A 22,894-nucleotide genomic window follows, 5' to 3' on the forward strand; every position below is an offset into this window, starting at 1 on the left:
ATCTGCCAGGAGCGCCTGTGCAGTGGCACAACAAACCTAAGTGGTGGAAGAAATGTAAAGCTTTATCTCATTCTCAGTATTTACCATATCTAGAGATATTCCAGCCACCTTTGCAAACGAGCGAGCTCTCTCTTTTCCTGCTTGTCATTCCTGCTGGGATGCAGACAGCTGCACCATTTCCCGTCAATCCCATTGTTTCCATGATGAAGAAGCTGACTCTTCATGCCTCAAGGCGTAGCAGGCTGCAGGGTGCCCTACGGGCCTGCCCGTTCTTGCTCCCTCCTCCAGGCAGTTGCTGTCAGCCACTGCCAGGCAGGACAGCAGGACATCGGTGCTGCACTGGGTCAGGCTACATCAGCTTCCCACCCCCCCACCCCCCTCCCCAACCTCAAAGCAAGCATCAGCCTAATTTTATTTCAAAGGGAGACCCTGAGAACCGCATCTGCAAAGCCGGCCGTGAGGTAGCAGAACGATGACACCGTAACGAAGCGCTGCCACCGCCACCGTGCTGGTCCGGACGTACACCCGGCTGGCGGCAGCTCTGCCAGCGCGGAGCCCGCGCAGGGCCCCAGGGCGCTGCTCCCCGTCTCGGCCCCGCGTGCTGAAAGGTGGAAGGAAAAAGTAGATGTAGAGTCTGGAAGGTTCCCAACCTGGTGGTTTTTTGTTTGTTTGTTTTTTCCTTTGTTTTCCCCTCATTTAAACTTCAGACCTGAGCCTGCAAAGCCCCTGGGCACAGTGACATTTTGTGCAGAGGTGGCAGCAGCAGCAGATGATGGCAGCAGCCTTCCCTTTCGCTGTAGAAGCTACCAGGCAGGGTGTGAATTAAGGGAGCCGTTAATGTCCCACCTGCAAACTGAAGCGGGATTTTCTCGAAGCCGGAGAAGTGGCAGGGAGGGGGATGCCGCAACACAGCCGCGCGGCCCCGGTGCACGCTGCAGGCAGTGCCCCCGGCCCAGCTCCCTCCCGCTGGCTGGGGCACAGGGGCTGCCTGGCACCTTCTTTTTTAAAGAAGGGAACTCTTTTCCTTTCCTTTTTCTAAGCATTAGATGCGATGGGCTGCAGCGGACCCAGCTCCGGAGCAGCCGCCTCCAGCCCAGCCTCCTGGCTGGGGCCGCACCGGAGGCAGACAAATCCCCACAACGCGACTTAACCACCGCAGAGAGGTGAAGGCAAGGGAGAGCCGTCTTCTGAACCCTTTCATGATCAAACGCTTGGATTCTCCTTTCCCTTCTTTGACTGCTGACACAACAGCTTCACCTTGAAGAGCTGTTGAAAGAAACCTGAAACTTGGATGCTGAGAGAGAGACGGGGAGAAGAGAATACTCCAGCGTAAGGAGTTTTTCCTCTAGGTCTCCATGTTGTCTTTGAATTGTAAGAGCACCATCTTGTGTTTGAGCACATCACAGGCGGTTTCTATCCTATCTACAAGCACGAGCAGGTAATAAGAAGCAACAATCCAATCCGCGTCGCTTCTCATCAGCTCCCTTCCCACCATCACTTTACAGAGTGTTTGAAGAAAAAGCAGGAAAACAATTCTCATCCTCGGGTTTGCCATCGCAAAATAGCTTTTTAAGAATTTAACTATAACCATGCAAATCATAAGTCCTAAAGGCCATGCCATGGATCTGGAGTGTGGTCCAAGGCCAAAAGGCTCCCTCAAAGCTGCTGACAGTAGAATTAAGGGACTTTTGTGCAGAGACCATCATAATGTTAAATAACATTTACAGGCTGTATTGCTCAAACAGCTTTAAAATAGATTACAGCGTGAGAAAAAGGGGGGTGAAAGAAAAAGAACCCCTCATTTCGCTTTGCTATTCCATTGTAGGAAAGGGGAAATGATCTCAATCTCTCTGTGTTTGAAGTTTAATTTCCAGCAAACAAGTATTTTCCCATAAAAAGCATTCACATTGAAACATTTTCCCTTCCTGTATTAACATTTTATGTACTCTGATTTGAATACCTCTTTTTATAGGAGACTCCTACAACGGAGATAACTTTAAAAAATTGCTACAGAAACGGCGAGTGCTTTTCCTATTGTCACCATCTGCATTGCCAAAGGACCTGGATATCTTATATCGGCTTCCAACTTCTGACTGTAAATATTTTTAACACCTTAACCTAGTTCACAACTCTATTAGCACTTCCCTCGAAACAGGATCTGACAAATTAACTTACTTACCCCCAGCCCCGAGGGGCTCTCAGGGCTGCCAGAAGAGCATAAACCGTTCCAGAGTCAAGATTTACGATGCTGCTTCTTAGTTAATACCCGCACAGTGTCGCAGCACAGTGCAATGATGCCACGAGCATGTGAACGGGCACATCCCGAGAACAACTACTGCTGAGGAGACGGAAATTTGTCAGTACATCTGTTCTGGAGGGGCAAAGGTCTTGTGAGAAAACTCCAGTGAGCATAAAGACGTTTAAATAAAAAAAAAAACAAAAACAGGAACAAAAAGCCCCAAGGCTATGAAATTTCAGGTTGGTACAACGCTGGTCACAGGGCATTGTGTTTTCTGAACCATGGATGATTCCTATACCTGCACGCACAAATATGGAGCATTCACATCCTAGAGACATTCAAAAGCAACGACTTTCCGTCGGCCCTTCTCTCCGGGCGGAGCGAAGCAGGAGCAGCACCTGCTGGTGCATTCGCACAGGCGAGACGAGGGCCTGGGCGGCATCGCGGCCCTGGCGCAGCAGGGGCCAGAACCCTCCTGCCGCACGAGGATCGGCCACCCCGATCCATTAAAACAAAGGCTACCCAAATATTTTCAGCAGCACGGCCGCTTGGTACATACTGATCACGATAACTTGCTGGGATGAATGCGGTTAGAAAGTGGCAGAGGAGCCGGGAAAAGATTAAAACCTGGCTCTAGCCACGTGGTCTGTTTCCTTAGTAAAAATTAATCTCTAGTCACCGAGTCCTCATTCTTCTGCCTTATAAATACCGTTTCCTCCGCTGTGCGGTAAGCAACCGACACGCACTCGAGCTCCGACGCATCTTTGGTAAGGCCCTAAGGAAACTTGACAAGTAAATTCCAGTGCCAGCGCCTATTTCATCCGAGCTGCAGTTAAGCAGACCTCCAGACCCTCACCCTGTGAATCAGTGGCTTTGCGGGCCACGTAAGAGGCGAGGACGGCACGGCAGCATTTGGGAGCCCCGCAGCGAACCGAGTTTTTCTTCAGAGTTTTCGCTTAGTATGAGATAGCAGGATTGCGCGAGTAGTGGGCTGACTCACATATATTACTAGCTACTATTTACTATTACTACTATTTATGATGGCAATAGTTGGCTGCTCGTGTAAAATACCCGACTATTATGCCTCCTGGGAGCACCAAATACCTTTGAACTCAGCACGAGACTACAAAGAACACACCAATCCGATGCATGTTTCATATACATATTTATATATATTTCATGTACAAAGTTACATTCTGAACCCCATGGATTCAATAATAGAAATAAATACTGAAATAACTACACCGCTATATGAGCTTTTCTGCTCAGAGAAAAGAAGCCTCAAGTTTGAACAGACAGCAAGTTTAACGCTGTAGTATCCATCTCGGATTACGGAGGCAAGTAAAATTCAGCGTAAAGTGTCCAACAGACAAAACTTTCAAAAATTACAGACCATAAAATGTTTAAAATATATGTTTAAAAGATTGAGAAATGTGCATCAACAAAATTAATAAAGGAAACTTAATCTTGTTAGAGGGCGGGAGAGACATTTAGTGTATAGAAAAATGCTTTGAGGTGCAACAGAGGTTGTTACAATATGGCATAACCCTGTTAGAAAAAAACATTTAATTTCCCTAAAGAACTGTATTTGAGTTTACCGTGTCTCATTTTACAGAGCAGGGCCTTCGCAAGACCCTGTCTCAACAGGGCCGCTTACAAGAGTGCTAAGTCAGGTTTAATCCTTTGGTAACTTTTATAATACTCACATGGAAATAAATATTCAGTTACACAGCATTTTAAAAGACACACATTCTTTAGAACAGTTAGTATAATAAAACAGATTTAACATTTGTTTGTTACTAAGGCAGCCTATGATAAAGTGTCTACGCTCTGCCAGCTCTATCTGATCCAACGCAGGAAGACCTTTACAAGAAACGGACAATGCAGCAGCTTATACAACGCGTTTCACCTTTACCATGCAAACACCCTTACCCAGGCAAGTAATGTGCTGCATATTTTGTGCTCGAAATGTTTCCAAACTATTAACAAGCTGTAGCTATCAAGAGATTAGTTCCTATTTATATGACGCTTTAATCACATGAGTGTATGCATAAACACATTCTTGAGACGGATTTGCAGGGGTGTACTGTCATCTCAGTGCCTGGGGTTTTACGTGCTTCAGTCATCATTCGAAGCGACCTTACGTAGAGTTCATAAACCCCAGTGCGCCGCGATGGCAACGGGACCCGCTTCATCTACTGTACCTCAGGACAGGGGATAACGTTTTTAAACGAGAAATACAGAGAAGTGCACATGCCTTTTATCTACACCCACAGCGGTATATAGTTAACCTATTGTTTTCGTTAAAACTCTTCCACTTTTGGACAGAAACAATCATTCTCTGGAAAATTTGCAATAGTTGGCCCACTGAGGTGACTAAAATGGCACGGTGGACCAGATACATTTGGCAAAAGACCAGGTACACACTCGCCCGATTGAACTGCTCTGTTTGATAGCAGTAACGCCGTTCAGAGAAAACAGCTCATCACTGACTACAAATTAAATGCTACACAAGAATGAAGGAACAGAATTGTGCGCTTTTTTTTTTTTCTGAGAACACGAGAATGTGACAATCAAGCAGTAAGTAAAAGCTTTGGAGACTGTGTTTTCCAAAGAGAGAAAAAATCATTACGAGAATGGCAGGAGGAGCAACGGAACTGCACCGCTCACAGTGAAGGTTCTGCACAACAGTAAAAGTTTAGACAGCATTTTTCTTAGACATCCAATCTCGTAAGTTAATTCAGACGTGCTTCAGGCTCGGCATACATGTCTATGTAAGTTTTAAATAGGCCTTTCTAAGAGTGTTTAGTCAGTTTACTTTCTGTATTTGTATAATTTTTAAAGAGCTCCCAGACTTTATATTTAAGCCGAAGTACTTTAAGAGTGACATTAAAGATGAATTTGGAAAGCAAATTATGAACAACATGCTCTCATCACTTTTAGCATTCTGAAGAGAAAAATACTACGAAGATATTAGACATCTTTAATAAGGATTTTTACTACATAGTTCATGTCCTAAATACATATTTACGAGAGGAACAGCTGTGTACAAAATATGTTGCTTAAAAAGTATTTATACATATAAATCTAACCCATAGACCTGAATGGAGTTTTTCTGGTTTATCAGCTATGATATGCATTTGAAAAAGCTGCCTAAATATATATTTACACAATAGACCTCAGCTAAATGTGTTCATTTAAAAAATTAAGAAAATATATAAACACATGTTTGCCTGATAGACCAGAACTGCTCCTATTGCATAAAAATGTTTAGGCAGTTTTAAAAAAGTGTTTCTACATTTACTCCTCTGAGACCGTTCCGTTCTCTCACGTAACCAAGTTACTGAACTTCTCTGCTAACCCGAACAGAACAGTCCCCGCCTTTCGGGGGTAAGTGCTGGATGTTTATTAAAACCCCTCAAAACTTTTACCTTCCAGAGACTAAATGAAAGAACAAATCTGGGTTTCAAAATATTCTGAAGTACAGAAATCATGAAGTGTTTAACTTAGGTCTGGTAGTAATGTAGGAAATTCAATGTAAAAGGAAGACAGTCTTCAACTCACGCTTATGGTTAAAAAAATAGATGGTGAGTAGACAGAATGTCAGCCTAATATTAAAGTCTCCTGACTTTCATCAATTTACTCAATCTTAGTGTTACCTGCTAACATTGTTGCTAAACTTGTGTTGTTTTTTTTTACTAAATTGGGGTATGCAACTACAAAAAAAATACATTTTATACCTAATTATCTGGCACTAAAGTTGCTTTACAATCTCACTTGGGCAGAAAGCATTTTTCCTGTACACTCTCAGTCTTTTCTCATGCTCTAATCGAGGTCTCTAACCTTCACACATGTAGTGCCTCATGAGTTTGACCAGCTAGGCAGAGAAGATCATTCTAGTGCTTAGGACATAAGGAGTTAAGACAAGAAAAGAACAAAACATATCCCCTGCTCAAGAATTTTACAGTTCTTTTCAAAATATAAACCATCCTAAGAATGCCCTTTGGAAACCAAATTGTTCCATGTCGGGGAAATGGGAAAACACTGTGCTCAAAATTGCTCATTGAGGGCAGCAGTTCTCAAACTTTAAGGTTCAATAATGAAAACATGTCATTTTATTTAAATATTGTCATCTTAATTCCTATATAATCCCCTCTTCCCCCCAGAGATTCTGATGAACCTTACAAATTAAACCGTATACACTATGTAAGCAAGATTTTACGGGTTTAAAAACAAAAAGCTGCAATTTACAGTTTGCTTTAGCCCTCACTGAATATTTGGATGAGTCTCAATAACCCATCTTATAAATTGTGAATTTTTTTAATACTCTGGGAATAACTTTGCTGTTTTACTCAATGCATTATAGAGTGAAATGAAGCTCAGTTGTAATAAAGCTGAACTCAAGTGAGACTACCAAAGAAGTGAACTACATTAGATTGCTGTGGTACAGTAAAACTAATGTCTCAGTTGCTTACTACGGTGTGTACACCAGTTTTGAGAAAGATCCGATTCCATTATACTGTTCCATGTAACACAGGTGCAGTAAAACAGCACAAGCTAATTCCTGTATAGTTAAAGGTATGACAGATTTGCAATATAAAGGTAAACAGCAAAGAAATGCTTCAACATCATGTAGTGAAACAGGTTTCACAAAATAAAAAAAAAAACATGCAGAAGCTTTTTTTTTTTCCTTTTTTTTTTTCCTTTTTCTTTTTTAAGGTCTCCAGCTGCACCCTACAGGCTCACTCGCTGCCGCACATCACTTGCCACACTATCAAGTGACTCCTCTCAGCTTTGGCTACAGAAGGTTCAAGTTGTAGAGCTTCTCCAAGGAGTTCAGATTCTCCACCTTCATCACCTGAAAAACAGCAGCTTTGATTCAGGTAGACAATAAAAACCAGTATTAACTCCAAATGCAGCAAGACAAGTGGCATCTAGGTTTACAAGAGAAACACTACAGAAGATAGTAGTTTCCATAGGCTCGTATAAAAGCAGATTCAAGATTTTGAATAGATACATTACAAACTGTAAGCCTGTTGCATTATTATTTCAAAGCCTACTATTCTGATGGTCATATTCTTCAGTCCTAGCCCCCCCCCAAATTAACTGTTGTTTCCTAAGTATCCATATTCTACACATTTCATGACTTAACACTTTGAGGCAGAGAAACAACCACCTCATTTGCAAATTTGCAGTACCTCCCAGGCAGAAATGGGGATGGTTGTGCTACCAGAAAGCGTGGTAGCATAAACACATAAACCATATAAAGTGCTCTGGAAATACTGGAAATAGGAGCAGTAATTGAGCACAAGTGAGACAATGCACCATTCATGCCTACAATGAACCTTTCCCCTTCTTTCCTCTCGTTCTGGTTATCCTAGCTTGGCACAGCTCTGCACACACTGGCACAAAACCGCCCAAAGCCTGTTCTCCATTATTGCTCTTCAAAAGAGAAGAGCAGTTTTGTAACTGCGTCTAAACTCTTGATGACATGAGCTGACTTGGATCAAAGGTGACAGACTAACCACTAAACAAAACTGCACGTAGACAGTAATAAACATCAGTACAGAGGCGGTCTCGTGGTACAGAAGAATGTCAGCTTAACCAGATGGAATGGGAACTGACCTACAACTTCAGGAAGGTTTCAAGTCACAGTTTGGCTGGTTTTCTGGTCAGACTACCTTGGAGGTCTGAGGAACCTAAACACAGAATAGCCTGAACTTGCTCCTGAGCCAGTTTGCTGCACTATGTGGTAACAGCTGAGCTAAGGCAGCTACAGCACTGACGCTTAAGTTCCTGGCTTTGCATCATGCCACAAGGACAGCAAAATGCATATTTGGTATGTGGCTATACCAGCTTGCTTGGAATAAGCACAGTTTTTAATACTCACTACCGTGTGGCACGGAACTGCCTCAAGTCCTGCCTCCCACGTACCTCCACTGGGGTTACCACCAGGAACTTGTTTTTCACTGAGTAATGGGATGACAGAATTTGGGCTGGCCTTCACAGGCTTTTCTTTGTAGTGGTTTTTGTGGGTTCTTTTGTTGTTTGTTTGTTTGTTTTTGAAAAGCACTATAGACAGATTTAGGCAAAAGGTCAAAACCAGGTCTAGGAGTTGTGACTTTTTTATGCGCTGCTTGCCAAGGTCTCCAGCTGCAGATTCTAAGCACAGAACCACAACCACTCTCATTTTGTTATATTTCCCCAAAAGCTTCAATTTTTTTAAAAAAAATGTTTTCACAGAAATCTTTTATGGGCTGGATCATGCAAAAGTGCTATCCAAGAAAAGCAGTGATCAAAATAAGGGCATGCAAAGATAACAGTGAACTACTTTTTCCCTTTTCACTCAAAAATGAGTAAATTTTAGTTTGAGTGTTCTTCATGTAATACATGGCTTTTTTTATAGTCAGTTTACATATTTAAGTAATTAAGGACATGTTTTCCAGCAGTCTGAGACAGAAGACTAACCTGTCAAAGTAAGACTCAAAGCATAAACGGTATGGTGGTACATGACTCCAAAGCGGAGTTTCAAATAAACCTTTTTACACGGTCATCTCAGAGGTCACAGTTTATTGGGAGGAGAAGGAGAAGCTGAAGGGGGGGCGGTGTGAGAATAAAGATATTTCTGTCACCACACTTGCTTAGTAAAGACTAAATACTGACTGACCACACAAATGCACTCTGCAATCGCAATGGAAGTTTTTAAATGGTTAATGACCTTTCTGTTACAGCTGATTTTAAGCTCCGTTTTCTTACCCATTCTGAAGTCAATGTATCCTTCACCACCGCTTATCACCAACATCGATTTTAAGGGACCCTGGCTCAAGGACTCTTGGGCGGGTTTGTCAGCCGGTAGCTCTGTTCCACCACTACTCTGTGGGCAAACAACCTGACCTGGATTAAGAACAGAATACATTTTTATGTCACATCTCACAGAATAATACCACCTGTATTTGGTCATTGGGTGACACACTTAATGCCTAATGATACACTTAACTTTGGATTCTAGTACCTCTTCAGCAAGGGACAGAAAGCTAAGCTTTGCTCCGATTTCACCTCTCTAAAGAGTTGAAGAATCTGTTCAGGTCAGTTCAATGGAAATCAGAGCATTAAATGCCCCTTGACAGATTTGTCAGCACAGGCATGCAGATCTAGAGAATGACACTGAAACAGACTTAAAGACTTTCAGACACGCAACTGAGATGATTCAGCGCATGTTGGCCCATTAAGCAAACTTCTCTCATTTACCTCCAGCACACGAGGTGCACACAAGCACCGAGAAGATATTCGACCAGCACTGCAGCTTCTACAAAACTCTTAAGCTTTTTCAGCTGAGATTCTTTCCTTTGGGGGCTTCCCCCCTTAGTAGCTCATCTTTCCTGCAGGATGTCTGACTCTTAAATTGGACCTTACATCAAGTAGCAGTTGACTCCCTTCTTTATAGGCGAGTACTCACTTGCCACTGTACCTTTTCCCCAGATGGAAGCAAACCCTTTCTTTACAACCAAACCCTCTTCCTCCCATTAAACTACACTGCACTTAGGAATCAGATAAGCCTTGTAAATAAAATAAATTGTTTCTGAACACATGATTTCGTACACTTGCTATCTCTACCTAATCACTATGTTTAACTAAGCAAATGAGGGTGAAAAAGAAACTTCATTTGAAGAATGGTAATAAAACCTCACCAGGTACTGCGACAAAGAATTTAACAGCATCGCGGTGCCCGTGGAAGCAAAGCTGTGCATGCGCCATTGAACAATAGGGTATGAACGTTCCCGGAGTCACTTTGTCGCTGTTTTCATCGCCATATACACGTATTACACTCCCTGGACGGTTTCCGGAGCCTGCTGCTGCTTTATTAGCTGTAAAAGAAGAGAAGTGTTCTCTACTTGAAAATACAAATTACAGAAATGGTTATTTGTTAAGAAACCTTATGGTACCATCTAAAAGCTAAAGCCAACTTAGATAAAAATGAAACAGGAGGGCAGCAATGCCAATTCAAGACAGAGCTGGAAAGAAAAAAGATCGCATGCTTCGTTATTTTAAGTACATCAGAAAATGGAGCAGGATTCTTATTAGTCTAGCATAAACACCAGATTTAAATATCCTACTTTTGGGGAAAAAATAATTTGTGAAAGGACTGTATCTTTCATAGAAAATAAGTACCTCTAACACGTTTCGGTATGAGCAAATTCAATGTACTTAAGCATAAAATTCAAGACAGTTTCATTCCAACTAATCATAGGGTATCCCCTTGCCAGCAAAAATTCTCTAAAAATAGCCACCTGTGGGCATGAAGGAGCTACCCTATTATAATTCTACATCTAGTTTTTACTAAGAAGTTTTAAAATCCATTAAAACAGAGAAGTACTCATGCTAGACATACAAGCCATCTCCATTCCAAAGACTATCAAAGGAGTGAAAGAAACAGTGATTTGTAACAAGACAGTAAATGATGTGGATTAATGACGAAGTTATAAGATATGGTATCACATTGGCTGGAAGAAAAACAAAGTCTGTATGAAAAGTTCAGCTGCAACACAGGATGATATACTAAACTGCTGAGCAGATTGGTGGCCATTTAGCAAACATAAAACTGCTGCAATGCAGTAACTGCAAGTGGAAAAACATTTAGGAACATACAAAGGGTAAATCTATAAGGAGTGGGAAACAGCCTCGAAGTGGCTATTAGAAGCCTGAAAATAGATTTTTGTTCAGGATCTGCACTTACCCCTCAGCCCCAGTAAACGTCCCTGGTGGAGGATTACAGCTAAAGTGAGAAAGGAGGAAAGGGGAAATGGATAGGTATGACAGTAGAGGAGAAGGATTAATGAGAACCCACCACTCTTATATTTTGGTTTTTGATAAGGTAGAGCTTAAAATTTTAGCTCCTAAAACCAGTAAATATCTAATTACAGGAGATTCAATAAAACGTCACAAAGAACAGCATCTCGTTACAAAAGTTTCAGTACAAAACGGACAACGAAAGCACTGCCACTTTCACGTGCTTTATCACTATAAAGTTTATTATTAATTAGCAATGTTTCCCCTTTCTCTCTTTCCTTGGTAGGAGGCTACCAAAATAATACAAAACAACTCATGTTTTCAAGTGCCCTTTTGAAACATCATCTGCAGATCTGGAAGATGCCCCGCTCTTGAGACCCAGGGAATCGAGATAAGCAACTGCTTGTGCAAGGATGTGGCTGTTTTTGAAAACCATGAGTATTTCTAACAAGGGTTCTCAAACCCACCGTCAGCTACGCACAAACGGTTGTTCTGATTCTCGAACAACTAACAAAACTGAAATTAAACTGAATAGCTTTAACAGATTTTTTTTCATGTTCACTACTGTTTTAAAACAAACTCCTCTGGAAACATTAATTAAGCTTGATGCACATTAAGAGCTGTAATTTCTGAAAGTATGATTTAAGCTATTTCAAATTCATGATAGGAAGTTTGTCCTTCCTTAGTACATTCATGCAAGGCAAAAAAAGACATTTACTGAATGGATGGACAATGTAATGGAACAGTATGAGAAACAATGCATGTATGCGCTGTTCAACAAAGCAGATACAACATGAAGAGTTTTTACTATTAAATTACCCTAAAATTTCACCTGTCAGACTGTGCTACTTTCTATATAACAACAGTACAATTAGGGCTACCAAAGTTCTGTATTTTATTTTCTGAAACTTCCGTCCATGTATTTTAACAGTCTCAGACACAAGTGCTGGGTTGGGGGTTTTTGTTTTGTTTTAAAACGCAGTCAGTTTACACACAGATTCTTCCCAAGCTTTACCTATTTAAGATTTGTTTTGCCCTTGAACAGGACTGTTTCCTTCTCCCAAGGTTCAACTGCCCACGTCTGAATGCTTCCCCTCCTACCCCCAAGTAGTTCCTGCCTATGACAAGAGTTTGGGCTCTGTTAGCAAACAGAGACCTGGATTTGCAGTATTGGAATTTTACCTAGAAGTTAGTGCCCTATTTGTAGAATGTGTTTACATCTCCAGCAACTTTGAACATGTCCTCTAAAGCGGGTGGTACTACTGCTGCTCCAGTCCTTCGAAGCAGCTTTGTGATGAATTCTCAAGAACTAAAGCCAATCAAATATTAGCAACAACACCAACTTGCTCAAATCAAACTAAAATTTACTTTGGTGATCATATGGCTATCAAAAGTAACATCAAGTGGAAAACTACACCCACCTCCTACAAGCAATAAACTTCTATAAATGCTGCTAATGCTCATAACCCCTCTAAGGCTTCAAAGTGTCTCCATTCAAGCCACAGCAACTCTGCTCAAATTGAAGTACAGGAGATTTTGGAGATGTGCCTTTTTGCTCAGAGTAATTGTAACTACGTACACAGGTCAGGTGCTAAACGTCACACAGGCCCGATCTGTTACAAACCTGAAAGATTCAGACCTGGTAGTAAGCTTTCTATCTGAAGTAAGGAAGCAAGCATCTGAATAGCGTTTAATATTCTCTTTTTGTGTCTACAGCATATTGCACAGTGCTATTCATTTATGTTTTACTTACTTTCTGTTAATGGAATGGAGATGATGACACCATTTCCTGTTCCTACCCATAAACGATTACAAGACACCATAAGAGCTGTGATTCTCACAAATGAGAATCCCAGTTTACCAGTACCTAAAAACAAAAGATGCTTTTCATCAAAAATTATGAGCAACAATAATTTTAGTTCCATAACAGAGAATCTTAACTCCGACTCCCAAACCACGCAGACAAGTAATTCCCTCCCACTTCAAAAAGAAACAAGGCAGAGGAGTACATTTAAGTTGTAAAGGTAACCTAAAAGGCTAAAACACTCTGTTAATTACATTGTGAACCTACGTAGAAAGATACTAACATTAACTGTGAGAAAGCACAAAAGGTGCAATGGATCCATAATGCTGCAGAATAAAACCTTTTGGGCCTTACAGCACCAGGGCAGCTTTTCAAACAAACAAAAAAGGTGAATTTACAGATGTACGATAAAGGTTTCTCATCCATTAAAATTAATTTCTCATTCATTAGCACTATGAGGGGAGCAGAAGGAGGCTGACCAGCTAAGTGCAATGGCACAGTAGGTCCTTGTGAAAAAGAGGCAATTTTTCCAGACAAGTAATGGATTCTTCCCACTCTTAGATTTTAAAAAAAAAAAGGCATCAGAGTACAGTAAAAAAGAGAAACATTTTAGTGTCCCTACTGATGCCTGCCCAACCCAACCACCACTTTCCTCGTTAGTTCTGAGTTTTTAGGGACACCTTAGACATCAGGTAGGATCAACAGACTGTATCAGAAGACCTATCATCCCCATCACACTTTACAGATTGACTTGGGCTTCCACCTCCAGCTTCAAGTTTGCACAAACAGGATTTGACTAGCCTTCCACCCACCCTTCCCCCTCGCCTGCAGCGAGAACTGCCTGATCCAAAACAGGAAAAGAAAGCTCCAGAGAGCAGGAGGTGTAACAATACAATAGGTTTTTTATCGACTTACCTAGCATTTTGCTTACATAAGGTTCAATGTCCACATCTTGTAGATGCTGGTAGGTGTGCGCATGATAGAGACGCAGGGTGGAGTCCAAACGAATAGACACCCATACCCCATCACCCACCCATGCCAGCTGTCTCACTTGGCTCTCTCTTCTCGGGTGTGCATCAAATGACTTCTACAAAAGAATGGATTTTAAATTAGAAGAAGAAACAAAGGGAAGAGTAAGAACAACTTCTCTGTTACTCTTACACTATCAATACTGGCAATTTTCTTAAGTCATCTACGACCCTCTGATTTGCAAGATCACTGGCAGATACAGCATGTAGCTTGGTTACAATTACCATATGATGTTGGTAAATAGTAAAAATACTGATTCCTTTCCCTGCAGCATGATCTCAAAGCCATAGTTTCCTACTGTGTCTTCATTTACATATCATATCCCAGCCTATCCTGGCTTCCGTCTCCATTTAACCTGGAGTTTTTTTGGTATGAGGCCCTCCTGTCACAGCACAAGATAGAAAAACACTTTTTGGGCATATGTTTCTAGTTCGGTCAAGCCTTGCTATCGCATACAAACCCACCTGTGCAAAATACACACTATCCACCAGTAAAACAATTAATTTCACTGTTGTATGAATTCCTTCATTTCAGTTTTCCCATATATATAGTCTTCTTCACAAAACCAGATTATTAATTGGGTGCTTGATACCTTCTGAAGAGCTGAGCAGTCACCCTCAGCAGCTCTGCTCTGTGTCTCAGGCCAAGTAGCAGAAGCTGAAGTATTAATACAGCTAATGATTTTCAGGAACCTTAGCCACTTTCTGTACTTGGAAACATCAGGTACACACAACGCTGCAGAAACACCAGCTTACACACCTTATATAAACAAACTATTCTGCAACTGGATGGAGAGTCCATTCAAGATTAACACTTACGAACCTCTAAAGTATGCAAAGGCTATATATAACCTATAGGGAAGGTTACAGGTGGGTGGAGAACATGAGGCGTGCATGTCGAGAATAAGCTGGGCGCTAGCTTTACAAGCTCTGCACAAGGACACTTTCCAGTTCCTGGTCAGATAGAAGTGGAGAACTAAACCCCCCCAAAATTGGTTTCAATAATCGAGAACTGTCTCGTCATGGCTTAAAATCTTCTAAAAAAATGAAAACATCCTCAGAAAATGCAACAGTATGTCTCGACAAATTTGGTTCCTTGTTTCTGTACTGACAAACAAATAACTGTTCTCTGGAGTTACTCTGGAGTTTGAGCTGTAGCACGAGATAGGATTAAAACGTGGCATCTAATTATTTTAAACAGCATTTTAACTTGCCTCTATTTTCATGGCCTTTGGTTGAACAACATAGATTTTGTTCCTGTAGCCACACCAGACTTTGTCATGTACCACTGTCATGCATCTTATCGAATGATGCGGCCGGCCCAGGTCTAAGAGGTGGTAGTTTGTCAAATCCCACTGACCATCTTTAAAAACAGAAGGAAGAAAAAAAAACCAAAACAAAACATAGGTTCCTATGAGTTTAGAAATCATTTACAAGTACAGGCAAATATCTTAGAGAGTCTAATTTTTGAAAAGCACTGTAGCAATCTGGGTAAGTCAATACAAATTTATGGCGAGGCTCCTCATCAAAAAAACCCAGCAACTAATTATACAAACTACCAACATCCCAAATGCTACTTTACCTTTAATATAATATGGTTGTACAGGGACTCACGTTCAAAATACATCAAAATATTTTTGAAAACAGCAAGTTACCTAGTGCTAAATGCTTGACTTGGGTAGGCATCAGTATACATTACAACAAACAACTACCCACACAGCACTAGGCACTTGCTGCTTGACTGAACATAGGAAAGTTGGCCAGCGCATCAAGATTTTGTTTAAAATATGCTGCAAGATCTTAAGAAAGGCACCTGAAATCTACTCAAAGCATACTAAATTTAGTCATTCAACACCAAGTAAAATTCTTCTGTAGACTGAGCTAAGCCACAGATCATCACTGACACTTACTCGAGATCCTTGAGGATTGTATGCCACTAGAGTTTGAGTTAAAAAAACCAAACAACCAAGAACACTAAAACCAGAACTTTATCCCAGATCAACTTTCCCACTCTCTGCATTAGTGCTGTGCAACCTCTTTAATTCTTCTAAATGCTGAGCACAGAGATTTAAGCTCCACAAGGAAAAGATCAAATGAGTAGGGAGTCTGTGGAAACAAGCCAACAGATAAGTTCCAGTTACTTATAGGAAGACCTTCCCCTCCAGGTCCTTATTCTGGAGGCTGAAGAACGGAGCTCGTCCAGGAGTGGCTTGGTCAGAAATTCTGACAGGATGCTTACAAAATTCTCATTGAAGGACTTGGCCACAGACAATTATTAACAAAACAGAAGACATGACTATTGGGCATGTGAAAAAGCAAAAGAGAGAATGATCAAAGCAGACTATCAACTGGCTTTTCGCTATTTAGCTCAGATCCCATTCTCCTTTTTCTCAGAGTAAGAAAAAAATTCCAGGAACGCACCAGGACGGTGCAAAAGTGGTACTTGAAACTGCAGCTGAAGTACTAGAAATATCTTTCAAGACAACCTGCAAAAAGGCCATTGGGGAACACATTTTCAAAACCCTATTTATAAATGGCACATTTCTTTTCTAAATGCTGTTACAGCTTCACTGGCTTCAAGATCGAATAGAATGCTTACCAACTCCTCGGTGAAATATTGCTAGTGTTCCATCAGCTAGTGCAACTAATACTATTCCTTTTACATGTCTGGGGAAAAAAAAAGGAGGCACAAGAACATACACCGTTAGACTGCAAGTTTCAAGTAAGGTATAAACATTTTATATTCCAGCATACTTTTTTATTGACATTAGCCCTTGTGTCTTGATTTCTACAATACAGCTCAAGAGAAGGGACAGTAACAAAGCGTCAAAATCCAGCTCAGAAAGCTTAAAATAGATCTAGCAACAATGCCTGAAGAAAACATCAAGGATAACAGCCTATAACTGTTATGAGTATAGAGCCACCAAGAACACCAAGTATACAGCTACAGCTCAGTGTTTGAGCTACAGTATTTCCAACAGATACAAGATTCCTTTCCTTTTCCTTGCTCCCCAAGCATTTTCCACTGCCCCTCAAAGAATATGCATGCATTTATGGCAACTGACATTCCCAATATCTGAGGAGGAAATATAAAACTATTTTGCAAGTATTTTAACAAAAGTTCATTATGATTTACATGACATTCTTTCAGGACTTACACAATACTGAGAATAGAATCTTTAAGTTTAATGGCATGAACACATTTCCTCCACTGGGCCACTGACGAATGAACATACAGGCTGCAAAGACAAATCAGGAGGGATTAAAAGCACTAGGAAAGGTCTACCAGACAGGAAAAAACCCAAGCAAAACCCCTATAATTGAAATCCACAATCAAAGGAAAAATAAGTTTTCATCTTCCACTGAAAACTAAGCGTAGACTGAAAGAAAGAGCTACATGAGCAGGCAGAATGGTTTTTCAGAGGCCTAAAACATTACCAACTCCTCTGCAGATATATCTGCAGTAAAGAGGGCAATATATGTTTCTAGCATAATAAAATATTAAAAGTTATGGAGTTATCAGTCCATAACAACGACTTTGTCTACAAAAAACCCAACCAAAACTTTTCTGCAGATAAAAGCGTTATCTGCCAAAAAGAACTTGCTAATCACCTACAACACTTTTTAAAATTTTATAATGCCTAAACGTAGCAAAGCGTACAAAGTTTAGGCACTCTTGAGGTCTTCTTACACTTAATCTTGACCCGAGGCAATTTTCAGGCCTGTAGGCACAAGAAGCAAGTTTAAAATAATTTTTCCAAATAAATTCAACAAGATTAGCGTTTTCTTACCATCCATTCTGTGCTCCAAGCCACATTGTCGGCAAAAGGCTACTCATTTTCTGTGCTTCTTCTCTCACAAGATCTTGCTCATTTGGCAAAACTGCAATGTCTTTATATAACTCTGACTCAGTACTACAAAAAAAAAAAAAACCAGAAAAACCAAACCACCAAACAGTTAAAATACACTGAATAAAACGCACAGATTACTCAGATTATAATCTGGGTATCTGCTACTAGTTTTTACACCGGCTTTTGAAGAACGTAAGGTATTAAAAAGAAACCAGTAACTGGGCATGGAAGTACCACAACAGAGATTAAAACCTCAATAGCAATAAATCTCTTCAAGTGGCTGCTTATACAAGGAAATTTAGGTTCCGTTCAAGCCCACTAGTACTGCTGCTATCTCTGGGCAATGGCAGAAGAGTCGCAACAGAGGCGCACGTTAAGAGAAACACTTTTTAAAAAGCTGTATGACACTTTTGTGCCAGTTTGTGGAGAGTGAAGATGCCTGAAGATTTGAAATACCGATTACTTTCAAGCTTCTCCACTCCTCTAAGTACTCACAGACTGACTATTCTGAGAAAAGAAACATACATTTGAACAACCAGTTGACTGGAAGAAAGGAGTGTAATTCTTACTTATTTTGACATCAAAACAGGGAATTTAAACCGGCATCTCTAGATCAGCGCCGTTCACGTTAAAGTCTGCGAGAGGGCTCAGTGGCAAACTGGTAGACACTCACTACTCCGTTCTGGAGGTGTCTGAACACAAGGGATATGATTTCACAGACAAAAGACTTTGTACGTGGGTGTTCTTTTCATGCCAGCAAAGTGTTTTTTAAGGGGTATGACAACTATGTACCTAGGCTGGTACACTGGAGACGCCTCTGCTGTATTCTGCACTCCCAGAGGATCTGTAAAGACATGCTCTGTGTAGACTCCAGTTTGTGCAATATCAGCTGTGTCTTCTCCTGTCCCTGCATTGACTTCTGTTGCTTCTGTTGCCTCCTCTGCTGTTGGAATGTTCTCATCTACTGCGTTACTTTCAGTTGCAATATCTAAGGAACAAAAAATTTGAAAAACTTTCAACTACTCCAAGAAAATTCTCAATTGTTTAAAACAGCCACAATTTGATACTTAAAACTTCAGCGAATAGCTGAAATAACCAGACAGTCACAACCCAGATTTTATATCTCACCTGAAAAAAAATAAAAATCAGACCAGAAACAGCACAACCGACTAAAGTTCGGGCATCAACAAGTGTCAAATGCACTTTAAGTACCCACCCAGTGACCAATGACACAGATTGCCCTTTAAATGATTAACTAGAATAGCAGTGAAGTCCAATCAATTAAAACACACAACAGTATTATATGCCACGAGAAAATAAATGACATTCCAGTCCAATAACCACATATCCATTAACAACTATTTCACCATTCAGCTCTGAGGGGTGTATGACAGAAAGTATTACGAATGCCTATAAAGAAAACAGCTTCACTTAAATCTGTATTAAAACTTTACAAGATTTAAGGCATATATCCACATTCTCTCCAGTCATCTGTCAGCAAGGCCTGCAATTCAAGCGAATAACTTCAAAGCTCCCTTTAGACCTTGCACAAGATAGAGTTCTCTCAAAAGTATTTGAAAGAAGCCTTTGACTATACCCGTTTAGTATCACCTCCGCAAAGTTTTCAGCTACAATTATACAGTGCAATATGTCAGACTTACAGGCCATTGCCCACAGAGTACTTGTTTTATGTTATTACCGCTTACAGACAAGTGGTTACATTAAATACTTGTACCATTCGTATCTCAGTCACACCTAAGGGTGTTTGGCCATCCCTGGCACACTTGTAAGATTTTCATACCTGACTGTTTATCTATCATTGGTGAGCCACCGTTTGCATCATGAACTACAGGTGCTCCTGTGATACCCTCTGCAGTACAGCCGACCACTGTTATTCCTCCTAGCAAGCTATCGGTTTCTGCAGAGCTGTTGCTAGTCATACTTCCACACAGAGATGACTTGTCCACTTGACTGGGATCTGCTTCTTGAGACCCTTCTTCTCCTGCAGGATAGTCTGTTTCCCTTGCGCCTGAAAGATTAAACTCACGTGTTTCTTGTGGGCATAAAGGGGAGTAACTTCTCTATCTAATAACAAACTAAGCTTTCAAACTGGATGAACTCTCCAGCAACGGAGATGTAACATGCAGATACCTATCTGCAAGCTTATTTTAACACAATCAGCCAACATTAAAGATGTTGTCAAAGCTCAAAAAGCAAAAGCAGTATCTACACATGCTGCACATCTCAATGTCATGTGCTATATTTCAATCTGCAGAGTTTTCCCAACTAGTGTATTTCTATTTCAGATAAGTTTTCCATTAAAATCAGATTTCACGACAGTGCATATATGCAGAGATACCTATCTACATCTTTATGAAGAATTTAACTGCAATAGATCCTTTGTTCTGGAAGAAAAACTGCTCACACAACCCTCGCAAATATTTTTAAGACTTAAAATATTATTCTTGGTTTCTTGAAATTTTTACCCTATTTTACTATATTTTATGGTGATTGGTTTTACAAGTCATACATAGTTTCAATGGAGCAAAACCTCAGACTTCACTGGAAACAGATTTCTTCTGAGCTTATTAAACAAAATGACTTCACTGGAACAAGTGCTACAGAATTATCTAAGTGTAAGCTAAGAAACCAGAAATCCAACAGCACAATTAGTTCTTCTCCAGAATCATAATATCCTCCTACTGAGCTTCCCTTAGTACACTCTCCACATACACTCTCGATGTAACAAGGATTCCCTCTACAGGAAGCTCCAAGACTTGCTACTTATCTTCAAGAGGCTGAAAAGGTCTAAAAAGCCAACGTTGTTGTTCTGTGCCGTTCACAGTTCCGTAAAACGTTGGCACTGCTGCACAATTTATAATACAGCAGACAAAATACTTGTTCCTGGTTACTGACGTCTCTTTACCTTTGAGTTAATTTAGGTCAAGAGCCAACTGAAGAGTGGAACAGCGGAGTAGAAATCCAGTAGCTTTCCCTCCAGCTAACCACTTTTTATTGCTGAGTTATAGTAACATTTTACCACACTAATTAACAAATCTTTGGTTTTTCATTGCGTAAGAAAGTCTGAATAAGATACAGTTAAAAAAGCAGGAGCTAAAGCATTGCAAGTCTTTACCTGGTACGCTAGCAATACACAGCACATGAGAATTGCAAACAATGAAACTGTCCAGAATATTTCCTGGTTGATTAGCGTCAATAATGATGACTTTTGTAGCAGAATGTGTGCTAGTACAGATCCAAACTAGACTGGATAATTCTTCCTGATGTTTCAGCTCCTTCTGCTGGTCCTGAAGAACAAAAGCAGAACAGAAGTGAACTACAACAAGAAGGTGGACAGAATAGAACTATTCCCTTTGATCTTGTGTGTTCCTACATTATCAACTACAGAAATAGATATAAAAATGTGATAAAATTAAATATCTTTAATGCCATTGTAAAATTACATGTATTTACTTGTTCTGTATGTATTTGGAATATAAAACACCCTCATACTCTTGTAGAAAATTATAGGAAGTAATTGTACTTCAACTATATAGTCAGACAAGTATAAAGCTACATAAGAATACTACTTCCATGCCATCTACCATGCTCAGTATCACCACAGATTAATGTGATGTCCCAAAGCACTTCAGAATTAACCCTTTATTTCTATGCCTTTAATATAAATTCCATTCATTGCTTCTTCATGAAAACATGAAGACTCATACAGTTTTAAACAATGGCGCAGACCCCTAAAAAGCCTTTTTAAAATGGCAGTCAGAACATGAACAACTCTGCCAGAAATGCTTTTTTTTTTTTTAAAAGCAGGTGGCACTGGTATAAGCAGTGCATCATTTTGGTGTAAAATTGATTTGCTGCTCGGATTTGCCAACAAGCTGGCACGCAGGAAAGATGCACAGCATTTTTGCAGATGGATTCAATAACCCAAATATCTTGGGTTGATGACTACCCAGGAAAAATCTATTGGTTACCAATAAACCTGATTACAAAATTTATTATTGATCTACAGATCTATGGTAGAGGTGTTTAACTATTCAACATGCCCTACTGTGATCTTACCTTGAGCTCTTGGTCTAGTCTATCTAAGCTACTTTGAGATCCTGTTTGCTGCTTGTTGCCATCTGCATCCACACCAGTCACATCATTGTAGAATACGCTAGCACCAACCACAGACCCGCCATCTCGTGTCTTCCCTCCTGACAGGTTTACCCCTACAGCACACCACAGCTTGAAAGAAAAAGAAATACTTCACTTAAATGTTAAGCTAAAAAAAGGCACACCCAGTGTTAAATAGGCTAAGCTATATCAAAATCATTATACATCTGCAGTGCATTTTAAGGAGTTCATTAAGATTAAAGTCATGTACATTTCTACTAAAGCTTAAACTCAGAGTCACCTGTGCTTTAAAAAGAAACAATTTTATTTCAAAAAGAAAGCCATTGTGTCTAAAATAGAAACATTCAAGCTATAGGTTGTCTAATTCTCTATATCATCGCTGTAAATATCGTACCTTCATAGAGGTATCCTTCTCATCTAAAGGTCTCAGGTAAACAGGTACAGGCAAGTTCTTCATCTTATTGTCACCCTGGCCACCATTTGCCACCTAGGCAAAAAAAAAAACCAGAAACCACAAACAAACAGAAAGGCTTTCCCCTTTAAAAGAGGTTTACAGTCTTTGGAATCAGTTGATCAGACATTGTCAAACGCAATTAAGAGTTTTGCATTATGGTTTTCCTCAGAAACACTCTTAACTGCAACAGTTCAACAAAAAAAATGCTGGAATCACCCAAACACAAGCTACGAAATTATACCGTCTTCAAATTTCACTACATTTGAAAACATAAGTGTAATACCTGTTTGTACTTCTGAGGTAGACTCCAGCCAAATGCTTGCACTCTACCATCCTCTTTCTGAACATGTGCTTTCACTTGGCGATACTGCTCTCTCTTCTGTTCTCTGCGTGAGGCTAAACTGGCTTCAGTTCTAGGGAAGAATCATTATTAAAGAACCTGTTATCTGTGCTTGTCAGAATTCTGTCGTGGAAGTTGCTATTAAACTCAGTAGACAAGATCTCTGTGGAAGCATTGGGTTACCAGAGAGATCACTAGTTTTCACACATCACCTAGAGAACACCAGGTTTCCTGTGAGCTATTTCTAAGGGACC

At 40.3% G+C, this 22,894-nt stretch overlaps 1 protein-coding gene across 5 annotated transcripts in view; it reads right to left on the reverse strand.

Moving 5' to 3' along the window:
* Positions 1 to 3,387: 3,387 nt before the first annotated feature.
* SPAG9 (sperm associated antigen 9) overlaps positions 3,388 to 22,894 on the reverse strand; it is a 67,553-nt gene continuing 48,046 nt past the window's right edge. For 2 of the 5 annotated variants that reach the window (XM_064467373.1, XM_009500424.2), the window contains 16 exons: positions 22,584 to 22,713; positions 22,241 to 22,333; positions 21,790 to 21,957; positions 20,846 to 21,017; positions 19,511 to 19,738; positions 18,502 to 18,697; positions 17,650 to 17,772; positions 17,017 to 17,097; positions 16,458 to 16,525; positions 15,073 to 15,221; positions 13,746 to 13,917; positions 12,780 to 12,893; positions 10,974 to 11,012; positions 9,928 to 10,104; positions 8,996 to 9,133; positions 3,388 to 7,097 (listed from right to left, as the gene is read on the reverse strand). In XM_064467373.1, coding sequence (XP_064323443.1) covers positions 6,982 to 7,097; positions 8,996 to 9,133; positions 9,928 to 10,104; positions 10,974 to 11,012; positions 12,780 to 12,893; positions 13,746 to 13,917; positions 15,073 to 15,221; positions 16,458 to 16,525; positions 17,017 to 17,097; positions 17,650 to 17,772; positions 18,502 to 18,697; positions 19,511 to 19,738; positions 20,846 to 21,017; positions 21,790 to 21,957; positions 22,241 to 22,333; positions 22,584 to 22,713 — 2,164 coding nt within the window. In that variant the 3' untranslated portion in view covers positions 3,388 to 6,981. The remainder of the gene's footprint in view (positions 7,098 to 8,995; positions 9,134 to 9,927; positions 10,105 to 10,973; positions 11,013 to 12,779; positions 12,894 to 13,745; positions 13,918 to 15,072; positions 15,222 to 16,457; positions 16,526 to 17,016; positions 17,098 to 17,649; positions 17,773 to 18,501; positions 18,698 to 19,510; positions 19,739 to 20,845; positions 21,018 to 21,789; positions 21,958 to 22,240; positions 22,334 to 22,583; positions 22,714 to 22,894) is intronic. The other 3 variants (XM_064467374.1, XM_009500425.2, XM_064467375.1) reach the window with 2 other exon arrangements.

This window comes from Phalacrocorax carbo, chromosome 16, assembly GCF_963921805.1.
Source record: "Phalacrocorax carbo chromosome 16, bPhaCar2.1, whole genome shotgun sequence".
Classification (NCBI taxonomy): Eukaryota; Metazoa; Chordata; class Aves; order Suliformes; family Phalacrocoracidae; genus Phalacrocorax; species Phalacrocorax carbo.